This window comes from Argiope bruennichi, chromosome 9, assembly GCF_947563725.1.
Source record: "Argiope bruennichi chromosome 9, qqArgBrue1.1, whole genome shotgun sequence".
In the NCBI taxonomy this organism is placed as follows: domain Eukaryota; kingdom Metazoa; phylum Arthropoda; class Arachnida; order Araneae; family Araneidae; genus Argiope; species Argiope bruennichi.
This window is the reverse complement of record NC_079159.1, coordinates 32,549,443-32,571,474: the sequence shown is the minus strand read 5'-3', so window position 1 is coordinate 32,571,474 and position 22,032 is coordinate 32,549,443. Positions and strand designations below refer to the sequence as shown.

At 30.2% G+C, this 22,032-nt stretch overlaps 1 protein-coding gene across 1 annotated transcript; it reads right to left on the bottom strand.

Moving 5' to 3' along the window:
• Nucleotides 1-1,235: 1,235 nt before the first annotated feature.
• On the bottom strand, nucleotides 1,236-12,716 carry LOC129984156 (uncharacterized). Its single transcript, XM_056093957.1, has 5 exons — nucleotides 12,563-12,716; nucleotides 8,486-8,591; nucleotides 5,470-5,642; nucleotides 3,324-3,480; nucleotides 1,236-1,658 (listed from the first exon to the last, which is right to left on the bottom strand). The coding sequence occupies exons 1-5, from the start codon at nucleotides 12,600-12,602 to the stop codon at nucleotides 1,418-1,420; spliced, it is 717 nt and encodes a 238-aa protein (XP_055949932.1). The 5' UTR covers nucleotides 12,603-12,716; the 3' UTR covers nucleotides 1,236-1,417.
• Nucleotides 12,717-22,032: the final 9,316 nt, after the last annotated feature.

Genomic DNA, 22,032 nt, shown 5'->3' with positions numbered 1-22,032 from the left:
TCATTAAAACAAAGTTAGATTCTATACAATAATATGTTCAGAAATTATCTTGGGAAAACAGTTTTCAATTATTACAAATTATAATTAATTCTAAAAGAATCGTTCATTCTTGATTAAATGGTCTTGAAAATAGAGATCAAATAGCTAAGCACTCGCACGCGTACCCACACACACATTATCTTTTATTATTAATGTAAATACCTATGCAAGTGTAAAATGAAATGAATAATGCAATGTGAAAGCGGTTTTGATATGTGTTGAAATTTTTTTTTATAAAAGTGTGATGAATGTTTTTTGCTTTGAAATGCGCTTTTGATGAATGTAATTTCTCACTTTGATTTTTGAAAGATTGAAACTTTTATGCATAGCAAGTGTAAGGCAAGCCAATTTTTACAATTCCGCTCACCATTTCGTGCAAACCCCGCTTTCTTAACGGAGAGTGGGGGGGGGGGAGAGGCATGCCTGTGGAGAGAGGAGGACTGGATACTAAGACGAGATTGGTGATCTATTGAAATCAGTGTTTGTTCGTATTTTATGTTTTCTTTTGTGTTTTGTCCCGAATCAAAAATGTGAATAAAAATTTTTGACTAAATTTTGAAGTGACCTCTACTGCGCGTACTAAAGAAATCCCACACGAAGAGGGTTTTTTACAGCGATGATTCTATAAATAAATCTTTTTTTTACTATAAACAGAATAATTCAGATAAATAAATAATAAAATCAATTTTGTTCGCTTCTTTCGACAGAAAGAAGAGCTTTTGATTTCAGTATTTTTTAGCTTTATTTAACTTTATTTTTTTTATACATTACTAAAACATATTTTACTTTACTTTTGAAACAAATAATAGTTAACATTAAATCGTTTGAAGGCTAAAACATTATGATCCCACTGTATGCATATTAAATTGTATAGCCATTGAGTTTTGGATGTTTTTCATGTTTAATCTTGATTATTTTTTCTAATGAAAAAAATTAAAGTTATTAAATAAGAAATGAAATCCATTATTATGCTTTCAAAAATTATCTCATCACGGATATAAATTATATTAAATAATTGTTTAATATTTTGTATTGAATAATCGTTTAACAAAAAAGCAGTGATTATTAAAATATTTACATCAAAACATTTATTTTCTATAAGCTCTGTTATTGCCAATGATATTTGTGTTTTTTTCATGTGTGTGTCATTTTTTTCATGTTTTTCAAAGAGTAAAAGTAAATTTCTAAAAGCAAAATATTACTGCGAATTTCTTTATTGTTTTTATTACATTTAAAAATATCTTTTTATTCAGAACATCCAAACATCTTATTAAATTTCTGAATACAGCCTTTAAAATTTGTGAAATAAACTTTTAATAATTCAAAAAATTAATATTGCATTCTTTCTTTTGTCATTGCATCTTACTTAATGTCTCACTTATCGCCTTTTCTTAAGAAAATCGAAGATTTCCTTAACGCTGCTTCTTTTGGGTTCTTCGAAATCTAGGAAATCCAAGAATTTTGCTTTCAGATCAGCAGCATTTTCCACGTCATTGCAGCTGCCTTCTTTCAAAAAAGCTTTCATTCTTTCTAGAACGGTCACAGCAGTTTTCGTGGCAACATCTCCGCAGGAGTCCCCGAGATTATCAATTATGCAAGCCAACTCTAGTGCGTCGCTCCTACAAGAATGCAAGAATATATATCAATCAAAAGAAGGACTGAACCGTATTTGAAATGAAAGGCTTCAAATGACAGAAATAATTCCTATTACAATACACTCCCAAGTTTCCGGTTTGCGACTATCTGGCTTTCGTACCATCCAGCCTAGTTTGTTCTTTTATCGTAATTAGATGAGGAAGGCAAGGAGTCTATTGAGGACATCTATTAAGCCATCTATAAAGAACTTTTTGAAAACCTAAAAACTATAAGTTTTGACTCTTATCTTAGAGTTACCTTTTCATATCTGTGTAATCATTTCTTAGTGAAAAGTAAAATCAATTTGATCAAATTTGTTTAATAATCAGGCCTACTGTTTACGTTAATGGTTTGTTTATGTTTCCTGCCTTTAAGTTACACATTACAGAATTTGTATTAAAATATGAAAAGTTTATATCTTTTAACTTACTTTTTCTGTAATAAATTCTTGAATAGCGCAATGCAGTGTATAATCACATATAAATTACCAGTATAGAGTCTTCTATTTTAACTTGAAATGTCACTGGCAATTGCTTCTGTGATTCACTGGGTAGCAGCTGTGTTCACATTGAGATAAGTGGACGGCTTAATACTCAATAAGAAATGAGAAAATACGTATTATAACTGTGAGCTTTGCTATAAAATCTTTGCCTTCTGGTATTTGTGGGTAAAGAAATGGATTTATAGAACATCGGCCTATCCAGCTTTTTTGTTGTCTGGCCAGTACTTCCACCATATTAAGACGGATACTCGGGAGTGTACTGCATTTCTAAATGTTCAGTTATTTACTATGGTTCAATATGTCTTAGTAACGTAAAGATTTATGTGTCATGTCATTAGAATACAGGATGTCGGCTTTTATCTTGAACCATTAACTAGCTTAACTTATAGGCCTATACATCTTATTGAAATAAAGAAAGGAGTCATTAAATGAAATAAAAAAATAATTATTATACTTTATAAGTCATTATCTCTATTCCTGAAAGAATACGAAGCTAAAAATTTTATTACGATGTCGAATTGAATCATATATAGTGAAACATTCCCGAGTTTTAAAAAAATGATTATTTAAATCATTCTTTTTAGTGTATCTGTTTTTTTTTAAATGGACTAAAAAGTATGACATAATTTCTCCTAGCCCCATACAGATTGTTCTGAATATTTGCGATTATCAATTTTTAAAATATAGAATAGAATATATATATATATATATATATATATATATATATATATATATATATATATATATATGTATGTATGAGAGAGAGAAGAATATTTAAAAATAACTTCCTGATGAACTAACGATTTCGTATGGCGCCATCTGTTGGTATTGAAAGTTTTTATTCGATTGTAAAATTTGTTTCGAACAGCAGATATATAAGAAAGCGAATTAATATTGCTTTGTCATCTAATTTTGAATTATATTTAAAGTTCAGGCTTCTAATTCAGTGAAAAATTAATTGCAAAATTTGCACCGAACATGTGAATACAGTAGAAAAATAATTAATAAAAGCGTGTTTAAAAGTCACATTCCTTTCCCAGCGATTGAAATTGGTGTAATAAGGAAGTTTTTGAATAGTGCCATTTTCAATGATTTTAGAGGTAATTACCCAGAAAACCCACTAATTAACGAAATCAGGAATACTTACAAGCAACGGATTTCCGCGTAAGCTTCTTCATTGACTTCAACCTCATTAGAATATATTTGATCAAAGAATTCCTCAATCGGTTTTGCGATGTCTTGTCGACACATTTTTCCAGCGACAGGAAAGAAGCCTCTGAAGCATTCAACACTTCCAAGGTAATCTGGTGCAAACAAGAAAAAAATATAAAACAACTATTGAAGCATAATAATACTCTGAATTTTATATGTGAATTGACAGAAAGAACAAGAACATCCCTGACCGAACAACAACTAAGGTCTTGCACAGTATAATTAGAGGGTAGACAAACCGTACTAACACTCGCCCACGAAGTCATATCCGCCCTAATACCCCCGGCAGAATCAGCCGAAAAGTCCACTCGAGAAGAATAACTCCAGAGGACCTTAGACCTAACTCTTCAAACCCGAGTCATCATTCTCAGATAAGACGTGGATCAAAGATCCCGCAACCGAAGCTGCCCAAGTTCTAATTTGACAAGTCACCATATCCAGGGATCGACCGAGGGATCTCTCGAGTCGACCCGTCGAACGCCATCCTGTGAGCGCCGATTTCCCCCGCCCAAGGCACACCGACAACTCACAAAAATACAGCCCAGCTCACAGCGGGGTGGTGTTCCAAAATGCTTACCGTTCCCACGGACCCGTGAACCTAAAAGTGCATCTACACACTTTCCCTTGTTTTCCCTCTCTTGCGTTTTCTGGGGTTCTCTGTAGTATGTTCAGTTTACCGATAATTTGTAGAAAACCCCGGATCGTGTCCACCGACATTAAAGAACCCTGGAAAACCGCAAGAGATGGGGACTAGGGGGAAAGTGTGCCATGTTTGCAGACACACAGCTTTAGTCGGAAAGCGGTTTAACGAGGGTCAGTTTTGGAAGCGACCAGCATTACACTGGATCGGAAACCCGCCATTATCCCGGGAATCTTACAACCCAGAGACACGGGAGGAGACAGGCACTTAGTTGGAGTTGGAATTTAATCCGAGTGCTCTGCTACGCCAACCACAGGAATATTGGAGGAGTGCTCCCTCTGTAACTAATCAGATAGCGGAAAAGTGTGCTACTCCTAAGAGGGCAGAGGCTATAAATGGAAATGTTTTCCTTCCAACATTTTCGTATGCTTCCGCATGAAATTATTAACTTATAAAATGCTATGAAATAATATTAGTATGTTTGTGTGTCCTTGAGCACATGATAATCAGTTAATATCCATAAAAATATCGTAAAGTTATGGAAAATTTCTTTCTGAACTATGGATTTTATTCATGCAAATTTTGTTTCGTATCAATATTGAAAATTATGATGCTTTGATGTGTGTGCTTTTTTCAACTAGCTTTCATTGCTTCGATTTAATATGATTGCATTTACTCTATCATTATAAAGTGACCAACAATAATATTACAATATCTTCAAGATATTGAAAGCATTTTGAATATGGAAAATTTCGTGAAGATATTGATCAGTTTTTTCACGTGGTATCAATCCGACAGAAAAAAATCATGTTCTCACGTGACTCATATTTCGATATCACTAACATTTAAAGAAAGCGATGGTTTTTGACCATTTCAAAATCAACCGAGTTCTAAAATTTTTTTCACGAGGCCAGCATTTTTTTTGGTGAAAAAACAGTTTCTACCGGTTTTAAACAATCACATGACTATCAGATTATGCATGCGTCAATTTTTAGAAAAGCGACTGGCTTTTTTAAAACTTTTTTTCCCAGCTAGAAAGATTGAAAATAAAAAGTATATATTATTTTGTAATAACACTAAAACGATAAACCGCCAATTTTCAGTCCGTACCTTTTGGGACTCATATCAAAACATCATTATGTTCTCACATGTTAAAAACACTTTTAATACTGTAATAAAAGTTGTAAATATTATGGAACGTAATATGAAAGTTATCTCAACTGTTCAAATTGGATAAAAATTATTTCAATTCTAAACTCTGGGTTGACTAAAAACTTCACTCTGAACTGCAGTGTCAGCATAAAAAAGTTCACAAATATATTTTTAATAAAATGTAATGAAAGAAATTCTACTTTGCTGCTACAAATCATCAGTTCCAATTAACAAAATTCCATTGTATGCTATTAATATTAAGGATTTGCTGAATAATGATGCTATATACCATTATGAAAAGATGTATCTTCGTCACATACGTCACGAACCAGACTCATTGCACCCAACATTGCTTTGGCTGTTGTTACATCTTCTTTAACAGAAGAAACTGCCATCTCCTCGAGGGTTTTTCCAGGGCATTCAAAGAATCCTTTTTCGCATTCCAAGAAAGAGATAACTTTTCTAAAATATAAATATAATTTATTACAACATATGGATAACCATCAAATTATTTATAGAGTGTTAATAATTATATACTGGAGTTATGAAAATTTGACAGAATTAGGAAAACTTTAATCCATTCTGGGTGAATGATAAATTCGCATAGTTTCCTTATATCTATGAACCTGATCGAATTACTTTAATATCCTTTTTCTACCGAATGTTCCAAAAATGACTGATGGATTTTGAAAATGAATTTTAAAAAAAAGAGAGTGAATACTATAGAAATGTATCGTTTATGGCTTACGTTTGGAAGTCGGGAAATTTTATCTCTCCGAATTGCAAATGTATTTAACGTTGACACCGATAGATGGCGCTGCACTATATATGAGGCAATTCCAACTGACATGTTTGCACGGAAGTCTGAAAATGTTTGCCTTAGACTGTATGTTCCACATTATTTCTTCAAATGCTAATTACATTGAAAACACCGTTATTTGATTTTTTACAACAGTTCTTTAACATTGTCATATAGGTTTTCATTTTTCCTACTTCGCAGTGCCATCTATTGGTAGAAATATTTACTAAATTTGCAATTTGATGGAATGAAATTCCCTGATTTCCCCAGCCTAAGGCCGAAAATGATACATTTCTATTGCATTCCATCTTTTTTTTTACATACTGATTTTCAAAATGAAAGTCATTTTGTGCCCTCGGTATTTTAACCCTTTATTGTAACTTTCAAATAAAATCAATTATAACCTACTTTATTCAAAAACTATTTAATTTATGAAATAAAATAGCAAATTTAGATTTAAATACTTCAATGGCTCCCCATTTTGGATTTTTTAAACAGATTACAGGTTTTTGTCTACTGCTTCTTTCGTCAGAAATATTGGGCTTGTTTAAGTTTATTTAAATTCCTAATGATTTTTGTTTTGTTCTTTATTTCTTCAAAAAAGTATTCTAAAGCATCAGACAGTGATAGGCATTAGTCGTTGAAATATTTAATCTAAAAGTACTTATATTATACAGTTGAAGTATTTTTTTGTTAGGTACATTAATAACATGTTTTGTTTCTGTCCGAGTACATGTACATTCTTAATGGAGTTAAATCCCGTAACGGTAATAAATTCTCCGAGTGATCTAAGCAGGTAGTACCTTTTAATGTTACATCGTTTATAGCTGTACAATGATTTCGCTTCATTACTCTTTATTTTGACGACGGATAAATATTAAACATTTGATAATGTTTAATTGATAATTGATTGATGATATTAAATATTTGATAAAACTGTGAAGGGCTTGTCTCACTGCAAGGAAGTAATGAATTATTAAAAGTCATGCGAAAAATATTTTTAGAAAATTTTTAAAATTCAGTTGGGAAATTACACAACATATTAATTTATTTAGTTAAAATATTTTTATGGTTTTTACACACTAACATTGTAGAATAGTTCGCAGAAAGTCTTCAAAATCTCGTCCAATTTGAATTAATTAAATTTTAATTAAAACACTCCCTTCCAAAATAACTTCGAGGTGAGTATTTCCACCTATAAAATTATTTTCATTTATATAAATTTTGATAACTCTTGGTCAAACTATTTAAGATACCTATAGAGCACATAGACTCGCACATGCTGTCGCTTTATTTTTATTGGAGAAGATTTGAGTTTTCAGTATAAACTAACTATTTCAATTAAAACAATTAGAAAATTTAAAATTTAAGTTGAAGATAATCTTTAAACTAGGTCTTGACAATATATCAATTCAAATATTTTACATGGAGAAATGGTCTGACAAATAGGAAGAAAATTATCTTTCTCCTTTTTGGCAAATAGTGGAAAATGCAATTGTCTTGTGATACATTGATTATGCTTGCAATTAAATAGCCAGAGTTTGGAAGTAATGATTACTTGTGACAGTATTTTAGATGAGACAGCATGACCAATCATGATAAAACATTCTAACAATGTAAAGTAATGATAAATAGAAGGAAAAAACTTTATGGTAGTAAAATGTGATAAATGATGCCAAAATTTGAAGTATAAACTTTTAATAGAAGAGTTTCTAATATTAAAAAGTCTTTTTTAATTATGAAAGTTATTTATATATTGATTAATACTTTATATTAAATAACTATCTCCCTTAATAGATGTAATTAGATTTCTTTTTGAATTTATTTCATGCTCTTTCATATAAGAACAGAGCTTTTTTTAAGTATCACCTATTTTGTATATTTTTATAATAAAATTTTATCTCATACTATATGATTATAAAAGCAACTACGTACTGGTTTTGAAAATTTATAAATTTGTTAAACATTTTACATTGTTTATATGATGAAATGCATCAAATGGATAATCATTTTAAGAGTTTCTTATTTTAAATACTAGGTTATAACTTCTTTATATATCGTCATTTTTATTTAACGTTTCTCACTTTGAGTGAACAAATTTAACATTTTTGATTTCATTTACTTAAAAAGATTTCTTTTATAGACACCCGTAATAAAGTTACGCTATGATAATAGACCACTTAAAATATAAATAAAATGTATTGACATAAACATTTGCTGTTTTAATTAAAATCCCATTTCCTTAATTAAAACTTGCAACATGAAAAACAATTTTAACTCAGTTCAACAATATTTCCACCAACACATTATCAAATATGGTATTAATATGGCTAAATAGGTTTATATTTCATTCTATAACAATCTGAATATAAATTATAATTAAAAAAATAAATTTATTAATGCATAATTTTCCGGAGAATTCCTGCCAATGAACACTTAATAATTCTTATTGCTTATTATTATGTTATGTTATATGAATTATTTCAATAAAAATTGATTCACTTACGGACATAAAGTAATGAGTTCCTCCCGATTTGGCAAGAATTGTACTTTCAACAGTTCGTTTGCAAGGTCTGGATCTTTACAGTGATCATCAGTACAAGCGAGAGAACCTTAAAAAAAACGACAGTTAATAGTGGTATAAATAGTACGTGATACTTGAAGAAAATGTAAACTAATTTTAACAGTATACTACTTCCTCCTTTTTCATATACTTTTAAGCATTTAAACTCGCATACCAATCAGGGAAAAATGTAACATAGAAACGCATTTAATTAAAAACAGTTTTAAATACGTCATTAGTTATGAGCTAAATAATTTTTTTAATTCTAATTGTTTTTTACTTTTTTACTTTTTAATATACGGAGTATAAAATGTACTGTAATTGTCAAAACATTCAATATCATCAAATCGTCTATTATCTAATAATAGTAAACATTCAATTTCTAATTGGTTTCTACTTTTGAACTTTCTAGTATACGGAGTATAAAATGTTCTGTAATTGCCAAAACATTCAATATCGCTAATAATAAACATTCAGTATTTAATTGTTTGCAACTTTTGAACTTTCTAGTATACGGTGTCTAAAATATACTGTAATTGTCATAACATTCAATATCAAGATTTTGACATAATTCTACATTTCATTCCTCCCTCAGTCAGATAATACGTTTTGTAAAATTTTGGTTCGTTGACCGTTTGTTCTGTTGTATCTGTTCTGATGGTGCCATAATTCAAAAACTGTTTCAGATACGAAGATGGAATTTGGTATGTGGTATCACTTAAATTTTGAACAAAAGTTTGAAATTTAAGTTACATATATTCTGAACGAAATCCATTCAGATGAAATTTGCGTCCATAAGCAAATAAACACGATACTTTCAAAAAGAAAAAAAATCGAGATAGCTAAAATTTGATACACATTTTTAACTTTTGTATTGCAGAAATAATCGTTTGAAGTTTTGAAGTGAATCTTTCAAAGGATTGACTGTTTTTCTGTGTATTCGAATTTATGCATACGTGATGACACAAAAACAGAACATTTAGTATGTAATCTGTTCGAGTCAAATTTCAGTTTAGATCGGTCAAAGTACAGATTTCAAAAATGGCATATTCGGTTTTTATCATTATATTATGAAGCTCAGATAAAAGCTCATGAGTAGAACTTTAAAAATAAAAAAATTGAGTACTCGTGGCCTTCAAAAGTTTGCCTCAGCTCTACAATTTTTATAGAGGGAGGAGTAATGGTATTTATATTAAAGAGTATGTGCGAATGCTTCAGGGACATATCTCCTCTTGGTTTTTATTTTGAAATTTATTGCTTTTAAACATAGAAATTGGTAAAAAAATGGATATTACATGTGGGCAGGTATATATAGTTACAGATTAGAAAAAAAAATAATTCTTTGAAGAAATGAAGCATTGCTTTCATAGCTTTTGAATGGATAATTTTTGATAACTATCCTGGTAATTTATTGCTTATGCTTTGAAAATATATTTATTAATATATTTATAAAAGATATATTGATAATATATCTTTATCAAATGTGTCAAAATGGAATAAAATGTGTTTTTTTTATATTTCTATTCCATCATCAAAAAATAGCTCTACAAGAAGCGGAATTTTTTTCCTTTGAGTTTCAAAATTATGGTAATATGAAGAAAAAAATATTTTTTTAAAGAAAACGATAATTTAAATAATTCAGTTCATCTGATTATTATTAGATTTTATCTTGTTTTACTGAGTAATGTGTTATATACAGTGTTAAAAAAGTAAGCTGATAATAAAAGCCACAAAGGGACCATAAAAAAAGGTAACGTTTTAAATTTTGTTTTCATTTTCCTCGAAACATTTCCACTTAGTTTCAATGATTTGGGCTACTTCAAATGAAAAATGTTAATTACATATGCTTCATAGAATCTAGTAGCCAAAAATAGATATCGTTAAATACGATTCGTGTATTAATGAATGTATTAAGTAATTTCAAAAATCGTTTCTAGTTCACTGTTTTACTAAAAAATGTATTGATAACCAAAATTGTGGAATTAGTTTCGACATAATTTCTTTCGAAACGTGCGAACATTCTTTGCTGAACTTTCCCGCGTCCTTCCAAAATATGGCACTTTCATATTTAATTTTCTAAACAGTAAGAAATTTCTCTCAATTGACTAGGTCCAGAATTCGATATACAAGAGCAGTCTAGACACAAAGATGAAATTAGTTATTAATTATTAATTAATTTTAAAGGTGAACCAAATATATCTCACTTTGTTCATTTTATGATTATTGTTGTTATAATTGACAAACTGAAGCATAACTGTTATGATTCAACAGTTATGCTAAAATCTGATATCTAAAATCTAAAATCTGATATCTAAAATCTTTCATAATATCCAGGTTTGAAAATTTTGAAACTTATATTAATTTCGTATATAAATATGGTTGCAGTTTTGAAATTTGAGGATTTAGAGTACATTTGATTTTGATGTAATACTGCAAACTATATATGAATGAAAATATCATTTAATCAAACCACGAAGAAATCAGATTTGCTCGACTATTTTATATCAAAATATGGAACCAGTTAATCAGAAAAAAAAGAACGCTGGTATTTAGTTTGACACACAGTTGCCTTCAAATCATTCCAAACAATCAATGAGGACAAGTATTATAATATATTGGTAAGATTTGGACATACTGCATTAAATTAAACTTATTAGTAGGAATTTCCTTTTTTATGGTATTGGTATAAAGTTTTTGATTTTGGCAAGATTATAAAAGACAAAAATAAATCATAAAGCCCCAATTTTAAATATTCAAATTAAATCAGCAATGTTTCATGTGATGGGGAAACTAAGAAGAATTAAAGCTTGAATTTAGTTAAAGACTGTATTTGGAAGAATGTAGTTTTGAAGTTTGAAAGCTGAAATCTTAAGGAATTCCGTCACTTCCCCACTATATATTCTAAACTTCTAAAAATGCGAACCCGAGATTTTGACATATATTCATCTTTTGCTATTCCTTAGTTACAAAAAATAATGTATACATTTGGAATTATGTCAATCGATCTGCCTACGAACTCTATAAAGCCAGCATTATTAGTAGCTGCGAACACCTTATAAATTTGGACGCTATATAGTATATGGCACTGGTGAGATTCCATCTAACGAGTTTCCATTGTCTAATGTCGAACATTCACATTGGGAGATGCTCTAGCGGTTGTCTTAGCATCCGAATCTTTTGCATTCGAATCGACGGAAGCTTCATACTTTCATAGCAAGCTATTTCTTAGTGAAGATACACGGCTGAACCGGCATGAGTCGTATTGTTGCTGTTAATCAAGTAAAGAATCATTTTTGCATCTTATTGTTTGGATTAACAAACTGATAGAGGACGATACAATTTTGCATTATTAAAAATTACAAGTTCTTTTTCACGAATTAACTGACCCACGCAAAGGGCCAAACTTAATAATAATACCATGACAATAAAATAATCATGCACTTGTCCTATTAATTGATGAATCATTTGCCTCACATATTTGTTCAAACGTTTGAATCAAGGTTCTACACATCATGTAGCAATAAATCGAAAGCGGACTGGAAGAATAATGTTGGTATATGATACTGGCATCAAACAATGATAGGTTATTGCAAAAGTTATATTGTAAAAATTATTGGCATCCAAATTAGACGAGTGAGACTGTAAAAATTATAGTCAAAATGACTGTAAAGGAAAGGGACTGTTTACTTTTCTATACGATGTATCTTAAATTAAAATGTGGCACGTTTCTTAGTTATAGGGGGAAAACGCTCATTGTTTTCAGATTCTTTTCCAAAAACTTGGGTTACGATTGTGCAAAAGTGCTAGTATTAATTTCAAAATTGCCGAAGAATCACAACTGAATAAAATATAATTTTACATTATCGTTGTAATAACTTAACAGGATTATGTCACAAAAAAGACTCAGCCGAAAATTTTTAATATATATATATATATATATATATATATATATATATATATATAAATAGAATAAGTTGTGATTCAAAAATAAATTATAATTTGTAAAAATATAGTAATTACCTGCAATCATACAGGAAAATAACAAAGCCAAAAGCACCATTTTGAGAGAAAGAAATCGCTTGAATATCTCGAACAAATTAAAAGAACTGCTTTGACTGTTAACAATTTTACTGAGATCTTGTTCTTATTAGACCCTTTATCAAAGTTTTAAAAAAATCGTTTGGAGTTAATTAGCGGAAATAGAGTCAGATTACTTCAAGGAAATCCTACTGAGTTAATTGTGATAAGAACTCAAGCATTATGATTTTTTGTTTGAAGGACCTTATTAATATCCTGCAAGAAGTTTTTCGAATAATAATAGTTTTCTTGGAAAAAAGTAAGCGTTTAATCGAAATTTGTATTTCCTTTTTAACCTCCACTTTTACTTCATATTATGCTTTATAATAAGAGGGAATTTTTAAAATTTTCTAAGATGGCATATATTCTTCATTTCGGTTTCTCAAGTAATTTAGAAAAAATGTAATGATATGTACTACAGCTTAACATCTGTTTCTGTTTAAATAAAAATGATTGAATGTACCAGATGTAAGGATTAAACGATTCTCTATCTTTAAACATAATTTTTAAAAATGGAAGGATCGATCTCAGTAACTATTAAATTATAAAATTTTAAATAAACCAGTGGCAGTGGTCTCCCTAATGCTTTCTCGGATACTCTCTAATAAACTTGGGCCAGAAAATATTTTAAATGGCGTTCGCGTACAGTAGTTACGAAATATTAACTTTTGGAGTGAATTTAGCGTGTCACCCTTGGCGAATTTTTGGCGATAAATCCCTGACGTGCGGTTAATAGTATCCGGAAATCAAATTTGTTCTTTAGATCCGTTTTTCTCAACCGATTGGATTAAAGATTTGATACAAAACTTGCACTTGTAGTCACGAAATCCAGTACCAAATTTGATATATTTAAGTCATTGGGTTTTGAAATTGTCGCATTTATATGTTTCTGAAAATACAGATCAATCCATTGTTTCATTTGGCACAAAACTTGACAGATGTATGTTAGCATTATAGGTGTTAAATCTGTGCACCAAATCTTAACTATCTAACTCTCTTCTTTTAGTTGTTGTCATGTTAACTTATATTCGAAAAACCGGACAGACGAACCTCCTCTAAAGAAATTTTACTCAAAATTTGACATCTGCGAATTAGGTTTATCGAATATGTGTACAGTATACGAATTTGCGACTTTGGTGTACAGTATACCGAATTTCAGCTTTCTAGCTCAAAATTTTTGAGAGTTATCTTTGTCACAGACAGACATATAAAAGAAGGTCTAAAACGTGGAGATTCGTCAAAGTCTCGAATTGTTTGACGTTTACTATACTCTATATTAAGTATGCAAGAAAGTAAAAATGAGAAATCTCAAATTTTTACTTGTAATTCATGAAATATCCCAATTCTAATTGTTAAAATGATTCATTATATGGATTTCTATTTCTATATATAATTCTTATCTTTCATCAATTTTCAAGAACTCTTGACTTTAGTAAATTGACTTTAGATGTTTAAACATTCACTGAAGCACTGAATTAGAGAAAAGAATAATTCTAACTGTAAGAAGAAAATTAACGTCTTAACGTCTTTCCCATGATTTGGCTTACTTTTTATTGGAGATATTTAAGGAGATCTAAATTCAGCAACAGAAATTTAGACAACCCCTTTACAAAAATTATGCCTACATATCTGATATTTTGATTTCAGGGGAAAAAAACATTTTGGCCACAAAGAAAATGCTTCTACTGTACAAATAAGTATGTTATTTTCAAAGGAAAAAAATACCGACAAAAATATATTAAAGAGAAATAGTGAAATCAATTAACTGCATGATCGCTATTTCTATCATTTGCATATTTTGTTGTTTGTTCTGAAATTGCAATTACAGTTTCTTCAGCTATCTGTTTTGTAATTGATTTGCGAATTCGTCCAAGTTTCATTGCAAAAGTCCCAGTGTCTCTAAAATGCATTAAAAGGAAATGTATACGATATTAGTAAGAAGAATTCGATCCTCTCTATTGAAATGCCTTGGGCGCAACATAACCATTGTAATATCTTGGGTAAAGAAGTTTGACGACCGAAAGTTAATATCCGTTATCATACATTAATGAAGAATGTCTTCGTACATTCTTATATAGGAAGAAGAATTTCAATAATTTAGATCATATAAAAATATAATATCACAATGTCATTTTACTTCATAGAGAAAGTGGCGAAATTTCTTTCTTCTAAAATTGAAACTGCGTATTTGGGATAATATGCGTACCAAATTTGGTAATGATCCAGCTACAGTTCTCATCGGCAGAGGGAAGTATATTTATCTACAGTACAAGCATGTATCGAATATACATGAATCTATCTTATTATGTGGTAGTGATCCAATTACAGTTCGAAAAGGGATTTATATCCACATAGGATACAATCATATATCTAATATACATAAATGTGTCCCATTATTTTGTAGTGCTCCAACTACAGTTCTCAATAGGAGAGGGAAGTATATTCATCTAGCATACAATGGTATATCGGATATGCATAAGTCGTCATTATTTTTAGCGATTCAATCACAGATCTCATTAAAAGAGGGAAATATATCCGCATAAGAGGCAATTATATATTGAATATGCATAAACCAATATCATTATTTGGTAGTGATTTGATTGTTCTCAACAGAAGAGGGAAGTATATTCATGTAGAATACAGTCATATATCGAATATGCATAAATCTATTCCATTATTTTTACCAACGGGTCGATTAAGTCATTCGAAAAAATTTAGATTCTGTGAACCGTGGCTGACAATGTCAAAACTAGGACTAGGAAAATTGAATATTTAGATATTCCTGCTAATGTAATTAAAAGAAAACTCAAAGAACTTCGAAGCCAATGAGGAGTTTCAAAAGAACGTTAAACCCCCATCTCACATCCCTAGTGGTTCATTCTTCGAAGATGGGATCGGAAATTTGACCCACTGTTATAAGAAAAGACTAAGTCTTTTAGCGATTGTGTAAAAAAAAAAGAAATATTATATTTGTATACAATTCATTTTTATACAAATATATAAAAACATAGAATAATATACAATAATATATATGTATATAAATATACAATAATATAGCTCAGTTTCTTCGCTATCATTTCTTTTTATGATCCACCAGAGATTGGGAACTAAAAAAAGGCTTCGTCTTTTCAACAATTAGCAAAAATGAAAGGATTTAAATCCTAATGCAGAAGTTATTCGTGTATAATTCTCCTATAAACAAGCAGTTTAATTTGTATTGATACGATTTTGCTAAATGAACTGTCCGATATATTAATCTAAAAGCTAAAGTGTTTTGAATCTGAATGAATCTACAGGATTTATAAAAGAAAAATAATTAATGTGATCAATGAATTAAAAATTTTTTTTAATCTACTCAATAAGAAAGCAACATCTCTCCTTTTATAAACATTTTTGGCATATAATTATTTTTGAAAACAATTATGATTTCAATTATTATTTAGCAAATTTGTAACATAGTTTTCACATCATTCTCTAGAAGTTTTTAGGATTTGAAAAAAATTTCCTTAAATAACATCCCAAACAATATATTTATAAATTAAAAATATTTGCCTGTTTTTAAAGAAGAATAAAATAAAATTTTTTTATTAATTTCGTTAATTTTCAATATCATAATGTTATTGCAAATTTTTTTATTGTAATACAGAATTTTATGTATTATTTGTTGTTTTATTGTTAAATTAATTTCGAGACGCATTTATATTTAATGTTATGATTCTTATATTTCTGAGATTATGTGGTTTGCATTTTCGAAATAAATTAAAATTAATATGATTTATACTCTGTTTATTATAAGCTATTCATATATTTCAAATTTTTTTAAGGCTACAAATCATTTATCTTCGCGATGCCGAATTTAATACATGTGTGAACAATAAGAAAAACAATTTGAATTCTTGCTGCTATCTGTTTCTGATATTTTTATCTAAAGAGCGTATTTTTCTTCAATTAGCCATTAAAGGACGATCTCCTGGTTAATAAAACAGATTTTGGAAAGGTATGTCAAAAATAAACTCATTACCTGCCTCCTGATAGGTATGTATGAAGTTATTCAAAATTTGCAGCGCTTCTTATGTATTATTATATTAACAAAAAGATAAAAGCAATTTTTTTTCAAAAAACAATTTTTTTGTTTTATTCCAAATTATTCGTTTTTTACAGGATGATAAATGTGAATAAATGATCTGAAAGTAAGGTTAAGGGTAAATCGATTTTATTGTCTTTTTTCATTTTAGAAAAACATTAATGAAAATTCAGATATTTTTTCTGGAATCTTACAATACGAGCATTCAAATAGTGGAATACGTTTAAAACATGAAAAAAAAATAGCATTATTGTCTTCTTCCTATGTGTGATTCATGCTTCAAAGTCCAATTACAATTCGAAAAGGGAAGCATATTCACATAGGATACAATCATATATGTAATATTCAATAATTCTTCGTCTTCTTTTAAATATATCGAAAATTCCCTGAAAGTCGCTCCTTGTATTTCGTCAAGCTCGAGGAAATCTAAGAATTTTGTCTTCAGATCTGTGGCATTTTTCACAAAGCCGCAATGTTAACATCATACGACACGCCTTTCACTCTTAATTAAGTCTCACGAGCTGTTGTCTGCGCAGCGCATCCGCAGGCATCTCAACAATACATGCTAGCTCGTAAGCTTTTTCCCCGAAAAATAAAAGTGCAAACAGAATTAAAAATGATAAAATGATGAAAAATACAACAACAACATCAGTAAAATATATAAATGGCACAATATTGTTCAATATGAAATACTAAAAAAAATTCGTAAGCTTTTACATTCCGCATCATAACGCTGAGATAGTGTCGACTTTATTCTGTTGAGTTCCAAGTCGTGTTGGCATTCCGGGAAATGAGCAGGCGGACTAACTGCTAAAGCAGCATCTACTGTCCTACAAATGGATCTTCCATATTGTGATTCAAAAGTATATTTTACACAACATATACGTTCAGTATGACAGGGATCTTGAAATCTGCAAGTACATAATAAATTGCATTCGATTAAGTCATCCATTTCAGTTTGGCCCGGTATTCCGGTGCGTTGTCTCGATGTCAAGAAAGAGCCCTTTCCCTTTTCCACATGATGCACGTGCACATGATTCCCAGATTCTTCATTTCGTCATTCCAAAGCAAGATTCAACGATCATAACCAGTGATCTCGTAGGTATCCACGTGAACAAAGCGTGGACAATACAATCACTTCAGCTGACTTTGCATTTATAAACAATATGCATAATCCTTATGCAGAAAGAGCGTTTTCCCTCTCCCACATTTACATATTGGAATTTCGATCAATGACGTCCTCAAAAATTTATTCCTTTTGTAATTGAAAGGAGATGATTTTACAATGACTTATTCGTTATTTTTGTTTTTTTTTTGTTTGGGGAATTATGTATTGGAAGAAATCTTTCCATGCAGGAATTTTATTGTCGTCCCAGTCAAAGAGTATGGTGCGTTTGAATCGACTTTGAAAGTGCTTTCTACATTTTTGACATGAAACTATACATTTTGTTCTGTTGACGTCAATTCTGACATCATTGCTTTGTTACTGATTAACGATCATGGTCTGTTGGAAGTGGAGAGCTGTAATATCACTGGTCAGGATAATTGAATCTTGTAATGAAATGCTCAAATGAAAATTCTCTTAAGGAGTGTCTCTGGAATCCCCCACACGTGCAACGCCATCTACCGTATGTGTTAAGCATTTCCGACTCAGCAGAACTATGTGATTTGAAATCATCCAGATATTCACTACCCATCCTAGAAATATTTATAACCCTGGTGTTGAGACACCTTATATAAATAATAGTAAATTATAAATCAATTTAAGAATGACAGAAAATATTTCCCGTCTTGTTGCGAAGACTTGGAAATCAAGAAGAGAAGTTATGATAAATAAATTGTTCAGATAGTAATTAAAATAAAAAGAAACATCAAATTATGATAACATAAGATGTGGAGATAAAGATTATTATGATATCCGTATAAATGAAAAATATTCCAGTTAAATTTTTATGAATTAACATGAACTAATAACCATATTTTTCAATATTATAAGAATTAAAATGAATCCTCAAACTCACACTAGTATTCATGTTATTATAACTTCATGTTGGAATATAACTTGTTCAAAATTCTTATTAAAGAGGCACATTTTTCTATTCCAAGCCATATTTCAGCTTTCTTGTCTTTCGAAGTCACATGAACTTTCAAATTCTGTTAATGAAAGCAATTCAAGTTTTAGGAAATCTAAAAATATCGTGTGATTAATCAATTAAATAAAATTTTTGAACTTTAATTTCAGTTTGAAATCCCGATGAAATTTAAAATATGGAAAGATAATCTTCCTGCTTTTAATTTTAAAAGCATATTAATTTTTTCCCCTTTAAACATGATTCCTTTTACTTTAGTGATTTTTTTTTTATTAATTTTGACAGGAAATATACTTACGGACATAAGGTGACTAACTGGTCTTTGTCTGGCAGGAAACTGACTTCAATTAATTCCTTTCTGAGAACAAAATCTCTGCAATAAACATCACTACATGCAAAGGAACCTTTAAGAAAAAGCCGCATTTCAAACAAGTGTTGAGAGGCTAAATCCAAATTATTTCTGTGTGGGCGTTTTAGGTAGACGATGGTTAGGTCAGTTTGGGGTTAAGGGCTAATATTCTCATTTGTTATTGATTATCAAAGGTCTATTTAAATAAAACTAATAATGGAAGTGAGGGCTGAAATTTTCATTTGTTATTTTTTATATATTTATTATTAAAAGTCTATTCAAATGAAGCGAATAATGGAATTGAAATTCTCATTTGTTATAGCTTCTTATATATTTATTATTAAAAGTTTATACAAATGAAGCGAATAATGGAGTCGAGGGTTGAAATTCTTATTTGTTACAGCTCCTTATGTATTTATTACAAGCCGCCTTTGGGATAGTCAGATGAGGATCCGGACTTTCATATCATGTGAATCGAGGTATTTACGGGTATTTTATATGCATATTAAAATAATATAGCCCAATAGCCTATTATAATTCGAAGCCGTAAATTACGAGGGGTGAATCCAAAAAACAGTTTATAAGCAGCAACATTTGGAAATTAGAAATTGTGGATGGGAATATTGTTACCCAGAGTGGAGACAGATGGCGCTAGTTGTCTTAGACCGGTCGCTCGAGCAGATAGTGTAAGTACTGAGACCTGAAACAGCGAAAGTAATGGCAAGACGTCTAGAGAAGTTTCTTGCTCAGAGGTGCGAGCTTAATACGATTTCTATGGGCAAAGAATGTGTCTCGTAGAAATGCGGCGAAATGATGTCATTCTTTAGAAGCGGGCAGAGAGATTGCTGGAAACGTTTAGGTGGGAGGTCTGGAGCCACCCCCATACAGCCCCGATTTGACACCCAGTAACTATTTCCTTTTCCCGGCATTGAAGAAAAACACTTATCCGAAACAAGGTTTATATCAGACGGCGATGTTCAAAAAGGTGTCGAGAAATGGCTCCATAGCCAGGGACCTGATTATTACTAAGACGGGTTAAACAAATTGGTCCAACGGAGTGATAAATACCTCAACAGGTTTGGTGATTATGTAGAGAAGTGACCACCACATAAGTCTCTTAATTTCCATTTCTATCGTGTCTATTGTTTACAAAGCATTTTTCCTTTGCCTTGTAAACTTTTTTTGGATCACCCCTCGTAGTTTGCCAATTAACTATGAATAACAGGGAAATTCAAATGAATTGAAACACGGTCTCTATTACAACCAAACAAGCTGTTCTTCAAAGGTAGCCGATCAGAAAAAGGAAGGAAAGAAGTTAAATTGTTTGATATTCATTTAAAACAATAGTCGTTATAGGGCGATTACAAACATAAACTAAATCATTTTTATAGGCAAATGAGTTTAAAAAAAGAATTAATACTGTTTATAATCAGGAATAATATCTAAATTGGCTTGATTCAGGTAAAAAAAATGGTTTCTGTAGTCAGTTTTTAGAAATGAATCGTATTTCCGTTTTTTTTAACGATACACCATTTTAATATTCAGAACAAATAATTTTTAAAATAAAATTTAATTACCAGTAAATTAATAATTTGTCTGTTTGCTATCAAGAGAGTAGTACCAGAGGGTAGTGAATTTAAGACACATTTTACTTCAAAATTGAAAAAAAAACTATTTTTTATTAGTATGGTTAAAAATTGTATTGTAATAATTTATAAATTGTAGACTTTAAAAAGTAGAAAATACTGATGTGAAATTTTTTTCTTTATAGTGCCTTAACAATTTTTTAAAAAATTGTTTTAATTACTCCTTAATATTTCCTCGAATACGAAATGTGCAAAAAATATTATAATTTAAAAGAATTCTTTATTGAGTTTATAATGGAATTCATCATCAAGAACTTTCTGATTCGAATCCCCCCCCTCTTTTTTTAATTCTGTCTGTGTGTCTGTCTGTCCACCTATAAATACGATAATTCAAAAATACCACAAAACAAAAAGATGAAAAATGCAACATGCATTTCATACTTGAATTGTAGGACTATTTCAAGTTAACTGTCATCAAGTATATCTTTTTCAATTGTATATGAAAACGATGATTCGAAAACACAACGGAAAGGAAAAGGAATGAATTTCAATATATTAATTTTTACAATAACAAAGTTTATCTCGATTAATCCAGAAACTTTGCGGGATTTTAAAAGGAAAGACTTCATCAAACGTGAAATTGCAGACAGCTCATTTACTATGTTCGACTTTATCGTCTGCAGCCTCCTATCTGCAATGCATTAGCTGTGGATGATGGAACCCATAAGGAGAATATATTATTCAAATAAAACTTTTTTTTTTCGTTCTATTTTGACATAAGTGATTGGTGTCTTGTCTCTGTCATACGCAAATTTCCACCGTGCGAACCTGAACGTATGGTTTTTTCCCCTTCCTTTTTTGACTGTTTGCAGAACTGCTTTTTTCTGCAAGCGTAAGGCGTCCCTGTTTTGTGACACAAGCATAATTCCAGACTCCTTTTGGGTTTAACGGTAACCGTGAATGGCCACTGCATTACCATTCACAAAATTTCGAGCTCTTATATCTGAATAACTATATTTGAAATGTCATTTCGATTGTTGAAAGGACCGACCGCTAGAGGTCGGTCCTTTCAACAATCAACCTAGAGGCAAACAATACAACCTAGAGGCAAAGGTTTTTCATGACCTCCTATATATTAGCCTGTCTAAAAGCCAACCAATTTGGAATTTTCCGAATTTCATGTTTTTATTTTAATAGAAGAAATACTATAAGATTTTTTGGGGTGTTTAATACAAATATAGATATTATCTCTCTAAAAAATATTTTTCAATACATATAATTCTTTGAATAAATTTCAGAAATTA